The 18,313-nt window shown below is 40.8% G+C and overlaps 1 protein-coding gene across 1 annotated transcript in view; it reads left to right on the forward strand.

Annotated features, from left to right (window-relative positions):
- Positions 1 to 18,313, forward strand: part of opn7b (opsin 7, group member b) — a 227,969-nt gene that overhangs the window by 177,052 nt on the left and 32,604 nt on the right. The window contains exon 2 of the mRNA XM_061904395.1: positions 15,851 to 15,938. Coding sequence (XP_061760379.1) covers positions 15,851 to 15,938 — 88 coding nt within the window. The remainder of the gene's footprint in view (positions 1 to 15,850; positions 15,939 to 18,313) is intronic.

The following is an 18,313-nucleotide window of genomic DNA, read 5'->3' on the forward strand; positions in this document are numbered from 1 at the left end:
AGTCAAAGAGGAGCGAGGCCACAATAAAGGAACTGAGTTGCTTAAAGTTGGAAAAGCAATTTGTTCACTTGTATTGTTTTATAGTGTTATTTTACTTGGAATGCACAACTGTAGTTACTATTGAGATTAATTGGTGTCTTCATTACGAAAGTTTTTTCTTTAAACTGATTGCAACCAAATGTTTATCTTTGAATTTTGTGGACTGAATTTTATTTTAACATCAATTTATGCTGACAATTTTAAGGGGAACTGCAGTTTTTATTGGAATGTTGCCTATGGCTCATAATAATTATTAAAGACATGACTACGGATGTATTTTTTGAAGGCATTCCAACTATCTATCCATCCATCCATCCATTTTCCTACCGCTAGTCCCTTGGAAATAAAAGTCCACTTACAATGGGAGGTCCTCAATTCGGCTCATAAAACCCAATAAAAAACATCCTAAAACGGCCAAAAATACTCCACTTACATTTCATGACTTGAATATTAACCAAGTATTAGTGATAAGGTTTTTATAAGCGCTAACGCAGACTAACTAGAGCGGTGCCGGGATCACAAGTTTGTGAAGTGTGAAGTGAATTATATTTATATAGCGCTTTTTCTGTAGTGACTCAAAGCACTTTACATGGTGAAACCCAATATCTAAGTTACATTTAAACCAGTGTGGGTGGTTTACAGGTGGGTAAAGTGTCTTGCCCAAGGACACAAAGGCAGTGACTAGGATGGCGGAAGCAGGGATCGAACCTGCAACCCTCAAGTTGCTGGGATGGCCGCTCTACCAACCGAGCTATACCGCCCCACAGTTTTCTTGCCTATAATGACATGATCGACTGATAAGCTGCTTCCTCATTTCCCTGCTCGTCAAATTAGTTTAGACCAGGGGTCGGAGCCCCTGGTCTAATAATGGAGCTGCAAAAAATTAAAAGCCATATCTAAGTGTCATAAAGAAGTGTCTATATTAGCTATAATAGCCTACAATCAAATGTTTTATGTGTCGCAGGCTAAAGCAAATGTTCGTTGACAGGAATGTTAAAATTTAATATGTATTCTACATAGTTTTACAACATTAGAAACAATTAGTAAATTAGAGGCTACTCAGAAGCTGAGATAACTCCGTCAAATTACTGGCTTTTAATGGCCAAAGGTATAGCTGTTAGGGTCAAACTTAAAGGAAACTGCAGGCTGTCTTAATTTAATAGATTTATTACAATCTTTGGCAAGCTAGGTAATGTTTCCTGTGGTCTGGAATAACATGGCACACAAACATATGCAGCCAATATTACATAGAGATAATGTGTCATGAGACATGCAAAAGCTCAAATATACCTACAAATGAGGTGTAATGATACAATATGTACAAAGAGCTAGTCTAAATAGCATGTTAGCATTGATTAGCTTGCAGTCATTCACTGACGCAAAATGACTGATCAGCACTTCAACAAGTCAATAACATCAAAAAAGTGCACTTTTGTGCATTCATGCACAACATAAAAATTTTGGTGGACAAAATGAGACAAAGAAGGAGTGGAAAATTTTACATGTGAACAAACTGTTGCGTCACAGTCCACACTGTGGAGAGTTCAAGTACTGGCAAAATTATTAGGACAAAACTATGTTCATAAAATACTCTCATCAGTGAAGCATACACAAACATATTAAACAGTGAGCTTTCTAACAATAGAAAAGGTTTGTGTCATGTTGGTCCTCAAACAAAAAACATACCAAAACAAAACAAAAATTCCATTTTCAATCCTTTTTTTAAAAAGGTGGCCACGATGTGGCACTAAAGAGCGCATACGATTTGAGAGCCGCGGGTTAATGGCCCCTGGTTTAGACCATAAATCCTGCCTCTCACCTGGAAAGTAGAAGGACGATGGCGTATTTCGAAATGTTGGTACAGTACACTTTGACAAGAAATGACAAGAAAAGACGTTTGGATCCACCCCCTTTTCTTGGCGAATATTATGAGTTATTCTTCATCCAAATGGGAATATATAAACATCTTAGCAGTCAGCCTCCTAATGACAGAAGACCTTGTACAGTAAGTGATGTTTGTTGGCTCTCATAAAGTCTGCAGTGAGTAATAATCAGAGATGAAGAAAAAATAAATAGTTTTTAAAATTAATGCGCCATATATGCTTAAAATGAGCAAAATAAGATAAGATTCAATGTTATTATAAATGTGCCTGTTACTAAATTACACATACTTACAGTGTGTATACACAACCTTAATGAAGGTGTTTGGTTGTTTTTTAAGGGTTTTATAGGCATAACAGAGTGGTTCTGTTATGTTTTAACTGAGGGAGATGACGGCAGACTAACACCAGGTGGCAGTGTTCAATAATGTATTATATATATAGTAAGTATTTATATATATAATAAGACTACAAAACAATACTAACAATAAACCAAGGATATAAAGTGTGACAAAGACTCAAGACTGTATGGTGTAAGGCTAAGTGTGGAAATTAACTGAAGTGTCTTACCAAAGTGTTGGAGGTGGTGTAGACAGGGGCGAGGCAGGCAGGGAAGTCCATGGCGGAAGCGGGGTCAAAAGCAGGAGAGCGAGTCCAAAGTCCAAAACAGAGGTCGGGGATCCAGGAAGGCAAAATGGGAGCCAGGAGGGAAGCAGCGGTGGTGACACGACACTGTGGGAAGAGCAGGAGCAACAGGGATCAGGAAAAACACAAGGGCACAAGGAAATAAGCAACGAGTAAGGAGTAGTTTCACCATCTGAGAACTAAGTTCCCACCCCGATCCTTGGGTCCACTGGTCCTTTATTGGGCTTGCCCTCATCAGTACCAGGTGAGCAGATTGATAATAGGCTGCAGGCTCGTTGCTGCGTGGGCGTGCTGCACTCAGCACGAGTGAGGGCGTGTCTGAGTGCGCTGTCAGCAGAGGTGCCTCTTGGTGCACTGTTCGTAGAGGCGCATGCAGCTTCAGCCGCCGAGGAGACGTGGGTTCGCATCCGCGCCGTGACAGGTTCCCAAAGGCTAAGCAGAATTCTGATCGCATTTGTTTAAAATTTAGAATGCATTAAAAAAAAAAATCCTCCATCGTCATGTCTTTCATAATGATTTTGAACGATAGGCACAATTCCGAAAGTGCAGAGTATAACAATTGAGTTGGTGTTTAAAAATTCACTTTATAAAGACATATAGTATCTATAGTTATAGTAGTAGGACCCTAACGCAGAGAATAAATAATAAGAATGATAACAAAAAGTGCAATCAAAAAGAAGTAAAGAGAAATGACTAAGGATGCACACAAAAGCTGTGAAAAACAGGAAATGTAAACAAAAGGTGTGGCGAGGCAACAGTTAACATTACACAACAGCATGGCCACAGGAAATGAGAAGGTTTAGTAGAGCCAAAGCAGAGAAGATGAACATGACTGGAAGGGTGAACCATCAGGAATCTACTGGCACCAAATGAATGAACCAGAGAGCTTAACTATTTGGGAGGAAATGGGAATCAGGTGTGCCTGACAGTGGCTCTGCCCCGTGACCCAGAAACCAAGCACTGCAACAACAAGCAGACGGTCGGCCGCAAAGCCAGATCATGACAGTAGGTCAAGGTCAAGGTGTTCCTCACGTTTCTAGAAACACTGGAACAAATGCCTGTAAGTTTTTAAACCACTTACAGTAACTGTGAAGGATTGGAATATTTTATTGCCAAATAATTACAAATATTGCTAGCATACGCATAACCTAATACACTTATATATGGTATTTCATGGGAATATGATACTCCCATGATATTATACTTCTTATGTACATAGGATTGATTTTTTAAATACATTTAATGTATAAACCTTTTCACACTGTAACTATGGGGTATTGTCGGTGGAACTCCATCCATCCATCCATTTTTACCGCTTATTCTCTTTGGGGTCGCGGGGGGCGCTGGTGCTTATCTCAGCTACAATCGGGCAGAAGGCGTCATACACCCTGGACAAGTCGCCACCTCATCGCAGGGCTGTCGGTAGATTTTTCAAGACAAAATTTTATTCCTTTCATATTGTTTTTACACTGTAATAGGGATTTCCGATATTATCGGACTTCTGATGTTATCGGCCGATAAATGCTTTAAAATGTAATATCGGAAATCATCGGTATCGGTTTCAAAATTATCGATGTCGGTTTCAAAAATTAAAATGTATGACTTTTTAAAACACGGCTGTGTACACATAAGTAGGGAGAAGTACAGAGTGCAAATAAGCCTTAAAGGCACTGCCTTTGCGTGCCGGCCCGGTCACATAATATCTATGGTTTTTCACACACACAAGTGAATGCCAAGCATACTTGGTCAACAGCCGTACAGGTCACACTGAGGGTGGCCATATAAACAACTTTAACACTGTTAAGTTAAAGTTAAGTTAAAGTAACAATGATTGTCACACACACTAGGTGAGGTGAAATGTGTCCTCTGCATTTGACCCATCCACTTGATCCCCCCCATCCCCTGGGAAGTGAGGGGAGCATAGGGCAGCAGCGGTACCGCGCCCGGGAATCATTTATGTTGATCTAACCCGTTCCAAATATGCGTCACACTGTGAACCCACACCAAAAAAGAATGACAACCACATTTCGGGAGAACAGATGCACCGTAACACAACATAAACACAACAGAACAAATACCCAGTTCCCCTTGCAGCACTAACTCTTCCGGGACGCTACAATATACAACCCCCCCCCCCACTACCATTTTGGGTCCAAAATGGCTCTTTCAACGTTCTGGGTAGCCTACCCCTGCGTTATTGGAAAAGCGACAAATGAGTGAAAGTGACAGAGACGTTGCCATGGAGACGAGGGTTTTCTTACATGCCTTGCTGCAGTCACACCGCGACACCTGTCCATCTGTAATAACAGTCCCCGATAACATGGACCAATTCAAACCGTTATTTTTAAATTATTATTATTGTTTAATTTGCACTGCCTCACGTTGTTTAATTTTGATTTTGTTTCATTTATTTTTTGATTTTATTTTGTGTTGAAAATAAAAATAAAGACATTTAAAAATATATATTTTTAAGTAATCTTTTCTTGCAGCCCAGCCTCTCCCACACCAGACTCTGCATCCAGTGAGCCGCAGATACATTAAGTTTGAGACCCCTGGTTTAATGCATCCAGCAGGGCATCACAACAAAATTAGGCATAATATTGTGTTAATTCCACAACTGTAAATATCGGTATCGGTTGATATCGGAATCGGTAATTAAGAGTTGGACAATATCGGATATCGGCCAAAAAGCCATTATCGGACATCTCTAGACTGTAACATAATATGTGGAAATGTGAAGCGCTGTTAATTAGGGAAGTATACGGAGTACCGAGTGCTTTTAGGTATTAGTTCCTAATTGGGTTGGCCCAAGTGTTCCATTCAAATTCTAGACTTATGATACTGCATCTTAAGTAGCGTGCCACCTTACATTAAATGTATTGGTAAACGTGTTGTAAAGTACAAAAAGTAATGGATTAGATTACTCATTAACAGCATTAGTTACTCAGTTTTTCAGAAATACCTCTTGTTATACTTCAGTTCTATAATCCATTGACAATGTATAGGATTAGGATTCGAATGTGATTGGCTCCCAGGCCAAACATTAATTGAGACACCTCTAGTTTTTGTACTTGTTTCATTGTAATCACTCACCAGCAAGAGAGAAATATAGTTTGTTTCTTGAACCCATGGTAAAATGATAACAAAGAATCATGAATCTTACGTTTTATCCCCAGTGATATGTGCCTCTTTTAAGCTCTATTTTTAATCATATTCTTAATTTACGGGTCCAACTAGAATAGATAGATAGATAGATAGATACATAGATAGATAGATAGATAGATAGATAGATAGATAGATGGATAGATAGGGGTGTGGGGAAAAATCGATTTGAATACGAAACCGAACCGTTTATGTTGTGCGATTCAGAATCGATTCAAATTTTAAAAAATCGATTTTTTTATTTTTTTTTTAATCAATCCAACAAACCACTACACAGCAATACCATAACAATGCAATCCAATTCCAAAACCAAACCTGACCCAGCAACATTCAGAACTGCAATAAACAGAGCACTTGAGAGGAGACCCAAACATGACACAGAACAAACCAAAATAATTGAAACAAAAATTAATATCATCAACAACAGTATCAATATTAGTTATAATTTCAGCATAGCAGTGATTAAAAATCCCTGATTTGCATTATCATTAGACATTTATGAAAAAAAAAAAGTGTCACAGTGGCTTACACGTGCATCGCTTCTCATAAGCTTGACAACACACTGTGTCCAATATTTTCACAAAGATAAAATAAGTCATATTTTTGGTTCCTTTAATAGTTAAAACTAATTTACATTATTGCAATAAGTTGATAAAACATTGTCCTTTACAATTATAAAAGCTTTTTACAAAAATATACTACTCTGCTTGCATGTCAGCAGACTGGGGTAGATCCTGCTGAAATCCTATGTATTGAATGAATACCGAATCCTTTTAAATCGGGAAAAAAATCATTTTTTAATCGAGAATCGAATTGAATCAAAAAAATCAATATATTATCGAATCGTGACCCCAAGAATCGATATTGAATCGAATCATGGGACACCCACAGATTCACAGCACTAATAGATAGATAGATAGATAGATAGATAGATCTTTATTGTCATTGCACAAGTACAACAAAATTTCATTTTTGGCACAGTCCCGCTAAGAGCAGACATACGTTACAGGGGGGGACAAGACGAGACCGCCAACGGATCAGCCACTTACGGCGCTCTTTAAAAAGGTGAGAAAAGGGTGACATTGGGAAAGGGGGGGAGTAAAAAAAAATATTAGTCTAAGGCTAGACCAGGGGTCGGGAACCTTTTTGGCTGAGAGAGCCATGAAAGCCAAATATTTTAAAATGTATTACCGTGAGAGCCATATAATATTTTTAACACTGAATACAACTGTCAGGTTCAAACACTGATGACATCTATTAAACAGACTAGAAGCAAGGAATTAAACGGAGACTGGATTTAATTTAGCTCAATGTGGAGAAACCTTGTACAGTGTCGTCCCACGCTCTGACAAGAGAATTCTACACCTCTTTTATTCGGACTTTTCCTGATTACAACAAAAAATGTGTGCATCTCTTATTCTTTTTAATAAAATTGTTATTCTGAAGCTAACCAATAATAGATCAAATACTTTTGACCATTAATGTGCGATAGAAACGGATGGATGGATTCAAATGCATGAGAATGTTTTATATTTTGAACATTATTTTTAACACTGTGATTACCAGCGGAACTATTTATTACGTATCGTGTTAAGCAACGTCAGCTAAGATTTATCTGAGATTCAGACGCAGTCATCAAAAGAGCCACATCCGGCTCGAGAGCCATAGGTTCCCTACCCCTGGGCTAGACCCTCAGTAGTGGTCCAGACTGAGTCTAAGGAAAAAACCGCACGTAGCATGGCATACATTAAACATGGTACGTATATCACACCAACTTGCAACAGAGGGAGGGACGGGTTTGAGGAGACACCGCTGCCGCTGATGCATCATTCTACCCCCCTTCAGGGCATTAAAAATGTATCCATATTTACTTAATTTCCTCAGCAGCGACAACACTATAAGACCATCCGTGGAACCTCTTTAAAAACAAAAGCCAAATTATTATTGCATCCCAAGGCATTACTTGGCACATTAAAAAGGAGGTGGGCGGGTTATAAATAGCTCATGTGCAAAACAAATACATTATTACAACAAATTAAAAACCCAAAAGTCACCATCAGTAAAAGCCGGGGGCATCATTTACAAACGTACAAAGTGATTTGCAATTGAATAGACTGCAAAGACAAGATATTTAATGCTGGAACTGAGTAACTTATTTTTTTCTTGCAAATAATCATTAACTCAGAATGTTATGGCAGCAACACATTGCAAGAAAGTTGGCACAGGGGCATTTTTACCGATGTGTTACATGGCCTTTCCTTTTCTTTTTCTACGAAGCCACGCTGTTGTAACATGTTTGCTGTCATGGCGCCGATCACAGCTGCTCTCGTGCGCTCTGTTTTGTTTGTTTTTGTGCGTAGATTGTGTGTCTGCGTGCTCTTACACCCGCAAAGAGCGACTGAACAATCACCCCTATGGACTTATTATCGGTCATTTTAGCGTTTGGTCCTTTTTTTTTTTTTTATCAAAAGAGGGAAACCGCATCAAAGAGGAAATGGATGGCATCATATGTTGCTCCAAAACCTGTATGTACCTTTCAATATTAATAGTGCCTTCACAGATATGTAAATTACCCATGCCTTGGGCTCTAATACATCCCTACACCATCACAGATGCTGGCTTTTGAACTTTGCGCCTATAGCAATCCGGATGGTTCTTTTCCTCTTTGTTCTGCAGGACACAATGTCCACAGTTTCCAAAACAATTTACATCAGTCTGTCTTAGATGAGCTCGGGCCCAGCGAAGCCGGCAGCGTTTCTGGGTGTTGTTGATAAATGGCTTTTGCTTTGGATAGTAGAGTTTTAACGTGCACTTACAGATGTAGTTATGAACTGTAGTTACTGACAGTTATGGGCAGTTTAGCTCGGTTGGTAGAGCGGCCGTGCCAGCAACGTGCAGGTTCGATTCCCGCTTCCGCCATCCTAGTCCCTGCCGTTGTGTCCTTGAGCAAGACACTTTACCCACCTGCTCCCAGTGCCACCCACACTGGTTTAAATGTAACTTAGATATTGGGTTTCACTATGTAAAGCGCTTTGAGTCACTAGAGAAAAAATATAATTCACTTCACACGTGTTTTCTGAAGTGTTCCTGGGCCCATATGATGATATCCTTTACACACTGATGTCGCTTTTTGATGCAGTACCGCCTGAGGGATCCAAGGTCACTGGCATTCAAAGTTATGTTCAGTAATGTCTCCATTTTGTCCACTAAAGACGCGTAGATCATTATCCATGCGTTTGTTACGTCTCGCCTCGACTACTGTAACGTATTATTTTCGGGTCTCCCCATGTCTAGCATTAAAAGATTACAGTTGGTACAAAATGCGGCTGCTAGACTTTTGACAAGAACAAGAAAGTTTAATCACATTATGCCTGTACTGGCTCACCTGCACTGGCTTCCTGTGCACTTAAGATGTGACTTTAAGGTTTTACTACTTACGTATAAAATACTACACGGTCTAGCGCCATCCGATCTTGCCGATTGTATTGTACCATATGTCCCGGCAAGAAATCTGCGTTCAAAGGACTCCGGCTTATTAGTGATTCCCAAAGCCCAAAAACAGTGCGGGCTATAGAGCGTTTTCATTCCGGGCTCCAGTACTCTGGAATGCCCTCCCGGTAACAGTTCGAGATGCCACCTCAGTAGAAGCATTTAAGTCTCACCTTAAAACTCATTTGTATACTCTAGCCTTTAAATAGACTCCCTTTTTAGACCAGTTGATCTGCCGTTTCTTTTCTTTTTCTCCTATGTCCCACTCTCCCTTGTGGAGGGGGTCCGGTCCGATCCGGTGGCCATGTAATGCTTGCCTGTGTATCGGCTGGGGACATCTCTGGGCTGCTGATCCGCCTCCGCTTGGGATGGTTTCCTGCTGGCTCCGCTGTGAACGGGGCTCTCGCTGCTGTGTTGGATCTGCTTTGGACTGGACTCTCGCGACTGTGTTGGATCCAATATGGATTTAACTTTCACAGTATCATGTTAGACCCGCTCGACATCCATTGCTTTCGTCCTCTCCAAGGTTCTCATAGTCATCAATGTCACCGACGTCCCACTGGGTGTGAGTTTTCCTTGCCCTTATGTTGGCCTACCGAGGATGTGGTAGTGGTTTGTGTCGTGGTTTGTGCAGCCCTTTGAGACACTAGTGATTTAGGGCTATATAAGTAAACATTGATTGATTGATAGATTCTCTTAACCATTTGATGATATTACAGACCTTAGATGGTGACCCACCTGTTCCCAATTAGCCTGTTCACCTGTGGGATGTTCCAAATTAGTGTTTGATGAGCATTCCTCAAGTTTTGTGCCACTTGTGGCAGCTTTTTTAAAATGTGTTGTAGCCATCAAATTCCGAATGAGCTAATATTTGCAAAAAAATTAAAATGTTTTCCAGTTCAAAGGTTAAGTATTTTGTCTTTACAGTCCATTCAATTGAATATAGATTGAAATTGATTTGCAAATCACTGTATTTAGTTTTTATTTACGATTTACACAATGTGCTAACTTCACTGATTTTGGGGTTTGTACATACATTTTGAAGTACTGGCTGTCCAGAGTCAGGACCCAGGATGGACCGCTCGTCGGGACCCAGGATGAACTGCTCGCCTGTGTATCGGTTAGGGATATCTCTACGCTGCTGATCCGACTCCACTTGGGATGGTTTCCTGTGGACGGGACTCTCGCTGCTGTCTTGCATCCGCTTTGAACTGAACTCTTGCGGCTGTGTTGGAGCCACTATGGATTGAACTTTCACAGTATCATGTTAGACCCGCTCGACATCCATTACTTTCGGTCCCCTAGAGGGGGGGTTGCCCACATATTAGGTCCTCTCCAAGGTTCTCATAGTCATGGTGAAGGGGAAGCTGATGGAACATCGATTCTGTGTGGGCGAGGAGGCTATACCAACAGTGTCTGAGAAGCCTGTCAAGAGTCTTGGGCGTTGGTAACATGCCACCCTCAAGGACACGGGGCAGGTGGACCAGCTCAAGCAGGATACTATAACTGGCCTTGAAAACATCGATAAGACCATGGTCCCTGGCCGGTTGAAGCTGTGGTGCCTCCAATTTGGGTTGCTACCCAGGCTTTTGTGGCCTCTGACCATCTATGACGTACCAACCACAAAGGTAGAAAAGTTGGAGAGGATGGTTAGTGCATTTGCTAGGAAGTGGCTGGGTCTTCCCAAATGCTTCAGTAACATCAGACTGTATGGAAGAGGTGTTCTGGAGCTTCCTGTTTCCAGCCTAGTAGAGGAGTTTAAGTGTGCAAAGGCAAGGCTGGAAATGACGCTAACAGAGTCTCGTGACCCTTGCGTTCCCCAAACAGCTCCTACCTTGGTGACCGGAAGGAAATGGACGGCAGCGGCAGCTACTCTGCAAGCAAAGGAGGATCTTAGGCACAGAGACATCATTGGCCTCGTGCAGCAGGGAAGAGGAGGCCTTGGCCTTAGTGAGAGCAGACCGTTGTGGCATAATGCGGCTCCAGCTCAGCGACGACGGCTGGTTGTAAAGGAGGTACGTCAGCATGAGCAGGCGGCAAGATGTGCAAAGGCTATCTCACAAGTTAAGCAAGGACAGTGGACGGGGACGGCGTGGCGCAGTGGGAGAGTGGCCGTGTGCAACCCGAGCGTCCCTGGTTCAATTCCCAACTAGTACCAACCTCGTCACGTCCGTTGTGTCCTGAGCAAGACACTTCACCCTTGCTCCTGATGGGTGCTGGTTGGCGCCTTGCATGGCAGCTCCCTCCATCAGTGTGTGAATGTGTGTGTGAATGGGTAAATGTGGAAGTAGTGTCAAAGCGCTTTGAGTACCTTGAAGGTAGAAAAGCGCTATACAAGTACAACCCATTTATCATTTATGAGCTGGGAAGGAGTCGAGAGGAGAAGGCTCTCATGGAGGGAGCTGTTGGGCATGGAGGCAGTTCACATCAGCTTCATCTTACGCTCCACTTATGATGTCCTTCCCTCCCCCTCCAACCTCAAACAGTGGTATGGAGAGGACCCTACATGCCCCCTCTGTCCATCTCCAGCTAACCTCAAACACATTCTCGTTGGCTGCAAGACAAGTCTGTCACAAGGGCGCTACACCTGGCGGCACAACCAGGTTCTGAAGTGCCTAGCAGCCACGTTAGAGGCCAGAAGAGCGAAGATCAATGCCTTTCCCCCGCCAAAAGTACATCCTACAGCCACAAGAGAGTTCATCCGAGAAGGTGCAGAGTCCACCAAAGGCCATATAACAGACATAGGCCAGCTCGGAAGGGCTCGTGACTGGAAAATGGCGGTGGACCTTGATCAAAAGCTCTGCTTTCCTTCAGAGATAGCCATGTCAAACCTCAGACCAGACATTTTGCTCTGGTCCTCCTCACTGCGTATTGTGTATATAATAGAACTCACGGTTACCTGGGAGGCTGCTGTGGAGGAAGCATTCGAACGCAAAAGCCTTAAGTACACCGAACTGGCAGCTGATGCTGAGCAGAATGGATGGAAAGCCAAGGTCTGCCCAGTGGAAGTTGGCTGCAGAGGTTTTGTGGGCCAGACAACAATCAGGCTGCTTAAGGACATCGAAGTTCGAGGCCAAACCCTGCGAAACACCATCAAAGCCCTCTCAGGAGCAGCAGAGACAGCCAGTCGGTGGCTGTGGATGAAGAGGAGAGACACCATCTGGGGATGTAGTAAGACCTACATCACATAATGGTTAAAAGCAGAAGGGGGCTCACCTGGGACGCCAGGTGTTGCCGATGAGCCCTCTGGAGGTGTCGTGGGCCTATCATTGAAACGCCGGTGAAGGAGGGTGCCCACCTGATGACCCCAATGAAGCTGACAACCATTACCCTTCCTCCTCTCTGCCCCCCATCTTGCAATCCCACCCAACCAGGTCTAACACCACAACCGCTCTGAGGCAGCGCGGAAGGAGGTAGCCTATTATTTCCACTCTACTCAGGTTATCTTGTATCATGGAATTGTTCTATCTAGTCCTAAAATTGAACTCTCCAAGGTTCTCATAGTCATCATTGTCACCGACGTCCCACTGGGGGTGATTTCTCCTTGCCCACTGGGTGTGTGTTTTCCTTGCCCTTATGTGGGTTCTTCCGAGGATGTCGTAGTGGTTTGTGCAGCCCTTTGAGACACTTGTGATTTAGGGCTGTATGAATAAACATTGATTGATGATTGATTGATACATTTTGATCCTATGCAATGAATGTGAGTCAATCAATAGGTTTTATTGACTTTAAAATTAAAAACATTGTTGGAAAATTGTTGCTATTTTCATTTCACTGGCTGATATCATATGCTAAAAAAAAAACTAATTGCCTGCATTAAACGTGCTCGTCAGCATGAGGGCTGAGTATAAATAAATTGGTCACCGTGGTCACAAAAACAACTTTGTATGGCATTCTGCATCGATAATTGTATTTTATCAACATGTACTTGAGCATCACTAATATAACATTGCAGTGCTGAAATGTGGCAGAACAGCTGGTGTAAAAAGAGGTCTCTCCAAAATTTGGAGTATATAAATGAGTCTTAAGGGGGGGACTTGAATGATTCTACTGAGGTAGCATCTGTAATTATTGCCGAAACGGCATTTTAGAGTACTGGAGTCCAAATAAAAAAAACACTCTCGAGCCTGCAGTCTTTTTATGGTTTTTGTGGTTACTAATAAGCTGGCGTTTTTGGAACGCTGATTTCGGGACAGAACATACGGCATAATGCAATCGGCAAGATGAGATCGTGCTCGAACTTTTAGTATTACATCAAATAAGCTTGGCTTCTTCCTACTGCTTTTTGGACACGTGAATTGTTTAATGGCATGTGTGATAGGTTTTTGAGCTGTACATTTTTAACAGGATCTGGATAACTGGTATTATATTGTATTGTATTGTAGGCAAAATGACCAGGATCATTTAAAATAACGTCTAGATTTGTACAAAACCAAAACCAGTGAAGTCGGCACATTGTGTAAATCGTAAATAAAAACAGAATACAATGATTTGAAAATCCTTTTCAACTTATATTCAATTGAATAGACTGCAAACACAAGATATTTAATGTTAGAACTGAGAAACTTTTTCTTTTTTTGCAAATAATCATTAACTTAGAATTTAATGGCAGCAACACATTGCCAAAAAGTTGGTACAAAGGCATTTTTACCACTGTGTGACATGGCCTTTCCTTTTAACAACACCCAGTAAACGTTTGGGAACTGAGAACGATTTTTGAAGCTTTTCAGGTGGAATTTTTTCCCATTCTTGCTTGATGTACAGTTTAAGTTGTTCAACATTCCGGGGTCTCCACTTTGCATCAGTCCATCTTAGATGAGCTCGGGCCCAGCGAAGCCTACAGCGTTTCTGGGTGTAGCTGATAAATGCTTTTCGCTTTGCATAACGTGCCAACTTCACTGGTTTTGGGTTTTGTATTTAGAATGTACAAAGACAAAATGTGCAAAGACAATTCCAATATGTATTACAGTATGGCATTGTAGTTTATAATGCCTTTCAGGTGCACAGACCACAGTTAAATGTCTGTACATGGAAATAATTTCCTCACTTCTGGTTACTTTTCAAAGATAATCTCTCGAGAGTATGGTAATACGAGTTTATCCAAAAGTGACTTCATACCTCACCCCAGGTGATGCCACCTCCCTTATCGTTCTTCTCTCTCTTAAAGTAGAGATAATAATTAAATAAAACAATGCTATGAATTAGAGATGTCCGATGATATCGGACTGCCGATATTATCGACCAATAAATGCTTTAAAATGTAATATTGGAAATTATCGGTACTTTTTAAAACGCCGCTGTACGGAGTGGTACATGGGTGTAGGGAGAAGTACAGAGCGCCAATAAACATTAAAGGTACTGCCTTTGCGGGCTGGCTCAATCACATTATATCTACGGCTTTTCACACACACAAGTGAATGCAAAGCATACTTGTTCAAAAGCCACACAGATGACACTGATGGTGACCGTATAAACAACTTTAACACTGTTACAAATGTGCTTCACACTGTGTACCCACACCAAAAAAGAATGACAAATACATTTTGGGAGAACATCTGCAACGTAACACAACATAAACACAACAGAACACATACCCAGAACCCCTTGTAACACTAACTCTTCCAGGACGCTACAATATACACCCCCCGCTACGGCCTACACTTCAACCCCCCCTCCCCCCCCCCCCCAAAAAAAAAAAACCCGCCCACCTCAAACTCCTCATGCTCTCTCAGCGAGAGCATGTCCCAAATTCCAAGCTGCTGTTTTGAGGCATGTTAAAAAAATAATGCACTCAGTGACTTCAATAATAAATATGGGAGTGCCATGTTGGCATTTTATTCCATAACTTCAGTTGATTTATTTTATAAAACCTTGTTACATTGTTTAATGCATGCAGCGGGGCAGCACAACAAAATTAGGCATAATAATGTGTTAATTCCACCACCGTATATATCGGTATCAGTTGTTATTGGAATCGGTAATTAAGAGTTGGACAATATCGGAATATCGGATATCGGTATAAAGGCCGTTATTGGACATCTCTACTATGACCACATTATCATGTTAATTACCGCATAAAAATGTGTCCACAAAGATTGTCTCAGCAACTTGCCTGAGCCTTAAATAACACATTTGATGTCAGGCTATGCTGTGTATGCAGCTAGCTGCATGGTATGCTCAACATGATTTATTTGTAGCTGGATGGAATTTAATTCAGCCTCCACTCATCTCTGCTCATTGATGAGACGATGCATGAGCTCCAGATTATAGGAGGGAAGTAGACTCCTTCATGTGTGAGAGTGCCAATCAAGCCTTCCCTTTTCGTGCATTTCATTCAGTTTATGTGTGACAAAGTTATAAAACTGAATCCATGCAGTCAGCATAACATAGCTTGTTTTAAAGGACTTAGTGAAACTTTAGCTAGAGAATTTAGCAATTTCTTCGAAATGTTTAATAATAAAAATGCAATTATGATGTTTCAGTTTGAAGCATCTGCACAGTAAGTTATGTCCCATTGATGTTTAAGTGTTCAAATTCATGAAATAGTGTTTTTAATTGATGTAAAAAAAGGGCCGGGGATGAACATTTTACATTGCTTCATCCTTTTGTGTTTCTGTTCTTTTGTTTTTCTTCAGATGGGAAATGCCTCCGAAACGTATCTGTTCGTGTCCAGAATATCAAAAGACAACGACATCCTCATGGGAACACTGTACACCATTTTTGGTGAGCTTTTTTTCTTCTGTTAATTGTGATTGATACCTAAAATATGTTTTGTTAGGTTTGTTTATTATCAACCTGAAATTCTTTAAGCAAAAATTGAATGGCCTTACTTGATGACATAATGGAAGTTTTCAACATTTCTCTTGATGTTTACTCTTTAAAGTAACATTTTATTTTCAGAATTAATTTGTTTTATGGTAAAAAATAAAAACAAGTTACTTTTAGTCTTTTAATATATATATATATATATATATATATATATATATATATATATATATATATATAAACATTTTAAATACTTGCTTATTTTGTTTTCTTTCTGGTCCTAATACAGTGGAACCTCAATATACGAACTAAATTGGTTCTTGAACATGGTTCGCGATACGAGAGGTTCGTAGAGTAAAGCGGAGTTCCTCATGAGAATCAATTTAAACATACATAATCGGTTTTAGCCTCAGCAAAGGTCCTATTTTAGTAAAAAGAAAAACCTTCAAACTTTTAAGACAATATATATATATATATATATATATATATATATATATTATATATATATACATACATATATATATATATATATATATATATATATATATATATATATATATATATATATATATATATATATATATATATATATATATAATGTACATATATCCATCCATCCATTTTCTAGAGCTTATTCCCTTTGGGGTCGTGGGGGGCGCTGGTGCCTATCTAAGTTACAACCGGGCGGAAGGCGGGGTACACCCTGGACAAGTCGCCACCTCATCGCAAGGCCAACACAGATAGACAGACAACATTCACACTCACATTCACACACTAGGGCCAATTTAGTGTTGCCAATCAACCTATCCCCAGGTGCATGTCTTTGGAGGTGGGAGGAAGCCGGAAAACCCGGAGGGAACCCACGCATTCACGGGGAGGACATGCAAACTCTACACAGAAAGATCTCAAGCCCTGGATTGAACCCAGGACTACTCAGGACCTTCGTATTGTGAGGCAGATGCACTAACCCCTCTTCCACCGTGAAACCCTTTTTTTATATATATATATATATATATATATATATATATACACAGTCATGGTCAAAAGTTTACATACACTTGTAAAGACCATAATGTCATGGCTGTCTTGAGCGTACAATAATATTTAGAACTCCTACTCTTTTGTGATAGAGTGATTGGAGCACACATACCTGTTGTTCACAAAAGACATTCATGAAGTTTGGTTCTTTTATGAATTTATTATGGGTCTACTGAAAATGTTACCAAATCTTCTCGGTCAAAAGTATACATACAGCAATGTAAATATTTGGTTACATGTCCGTTGGCAAGTTTCACTGCAATAAGACACTTTTGGTCGCCATCCACAAGCTTCTGGCAAGCTTTTAGTTGAATTTCTGACCACTCCTCTTGACAAAATTGGTGCAGTTCAGCTAATTTTGTTGGTTTTCTGACATTGACTTGTTGTCCACACGTTTAAGTCAGGTCTTTGGGATGGCCATTCTAAAACCTTAATTCTTGCCTGATTTAGCCATTCCTTTACCGCTTTTGACATGTGTTTGGGGTCATTGTCCTGTTGGAACACCCAACTGCGCCCAAGACGCAACCTCCCGGCTGACAATTTTAGGTTGTCCTGAAGAATTCGGAGGTAATCTTCCTTTTTCATTGTCCCATTTACTCTCTGTAAAGCACCAGTTCCTTTTGCAGCAAAACAGGCCCAGAGCATAATACTAAAACCACCATGCTTGAAAGTAGGTTTAGTGTTCTTGGAAATAAAGTCCTCACCTTTTCTCCTTCAAACATATTGCTGGGTATTGTGCCCAAACAACTATTTTTTTGTTTCATCTGACCACAGAACTTTCCTCCAGAAGATCTTACTTTTGGTCATGTGATGTCAGATGAAACAAAAATTTTGATGTTTGGCCACGATACCCAGTAATGTTTGGAGGACAAAAGATGAGGCCTTTAATCCCAGGAACACCACACCTACCGTCAAGCATGGTGGTGGTAGTATTATGCTTTGGGCCAGTTTTGCTGCCAATGGAACTGGTGCTTTACAGAGAGTAAAATGGGACAATGAAAAAGGAGGATTACCTACATATTCTTCAGGACAACCTAATGGAACTGGTGCTTTACAAAGACTAAATGGGACAATGAAAAAGGAGGATTACCTCCAAATTCTTCAGGACAACCTAAAATTGTCAGCCCGGATGTTGGGTCTTGGGCGCAGTTGGGTGTTCCAACAGGACAATGACCCCAAACACATGTCAAAAGTGGTAAAGGAATGGCTAAATCAGGCTAGAACAACGTTTTTATAATTAGAAAAGCAGCAATTTTGTCAAGAGGAGTGGTTTAAAATTCAACCACAAGCTTGCC

This window comes from Nerophis ophidion, linkage group LG06, assembly GCF_033978795.1.
Source record: "Nerophis ophidion isolate RoL-2023_Sa linkage group LG06, RoL_Noph_v1.0, whole genome shotgun sequence".
Lineage (NCBI taxonomy): Eukaryota > Metazoa > Chordata > Actinopteri > Syngnathiformes > Syngnathidae > Nerophis > Nerophis ophidion.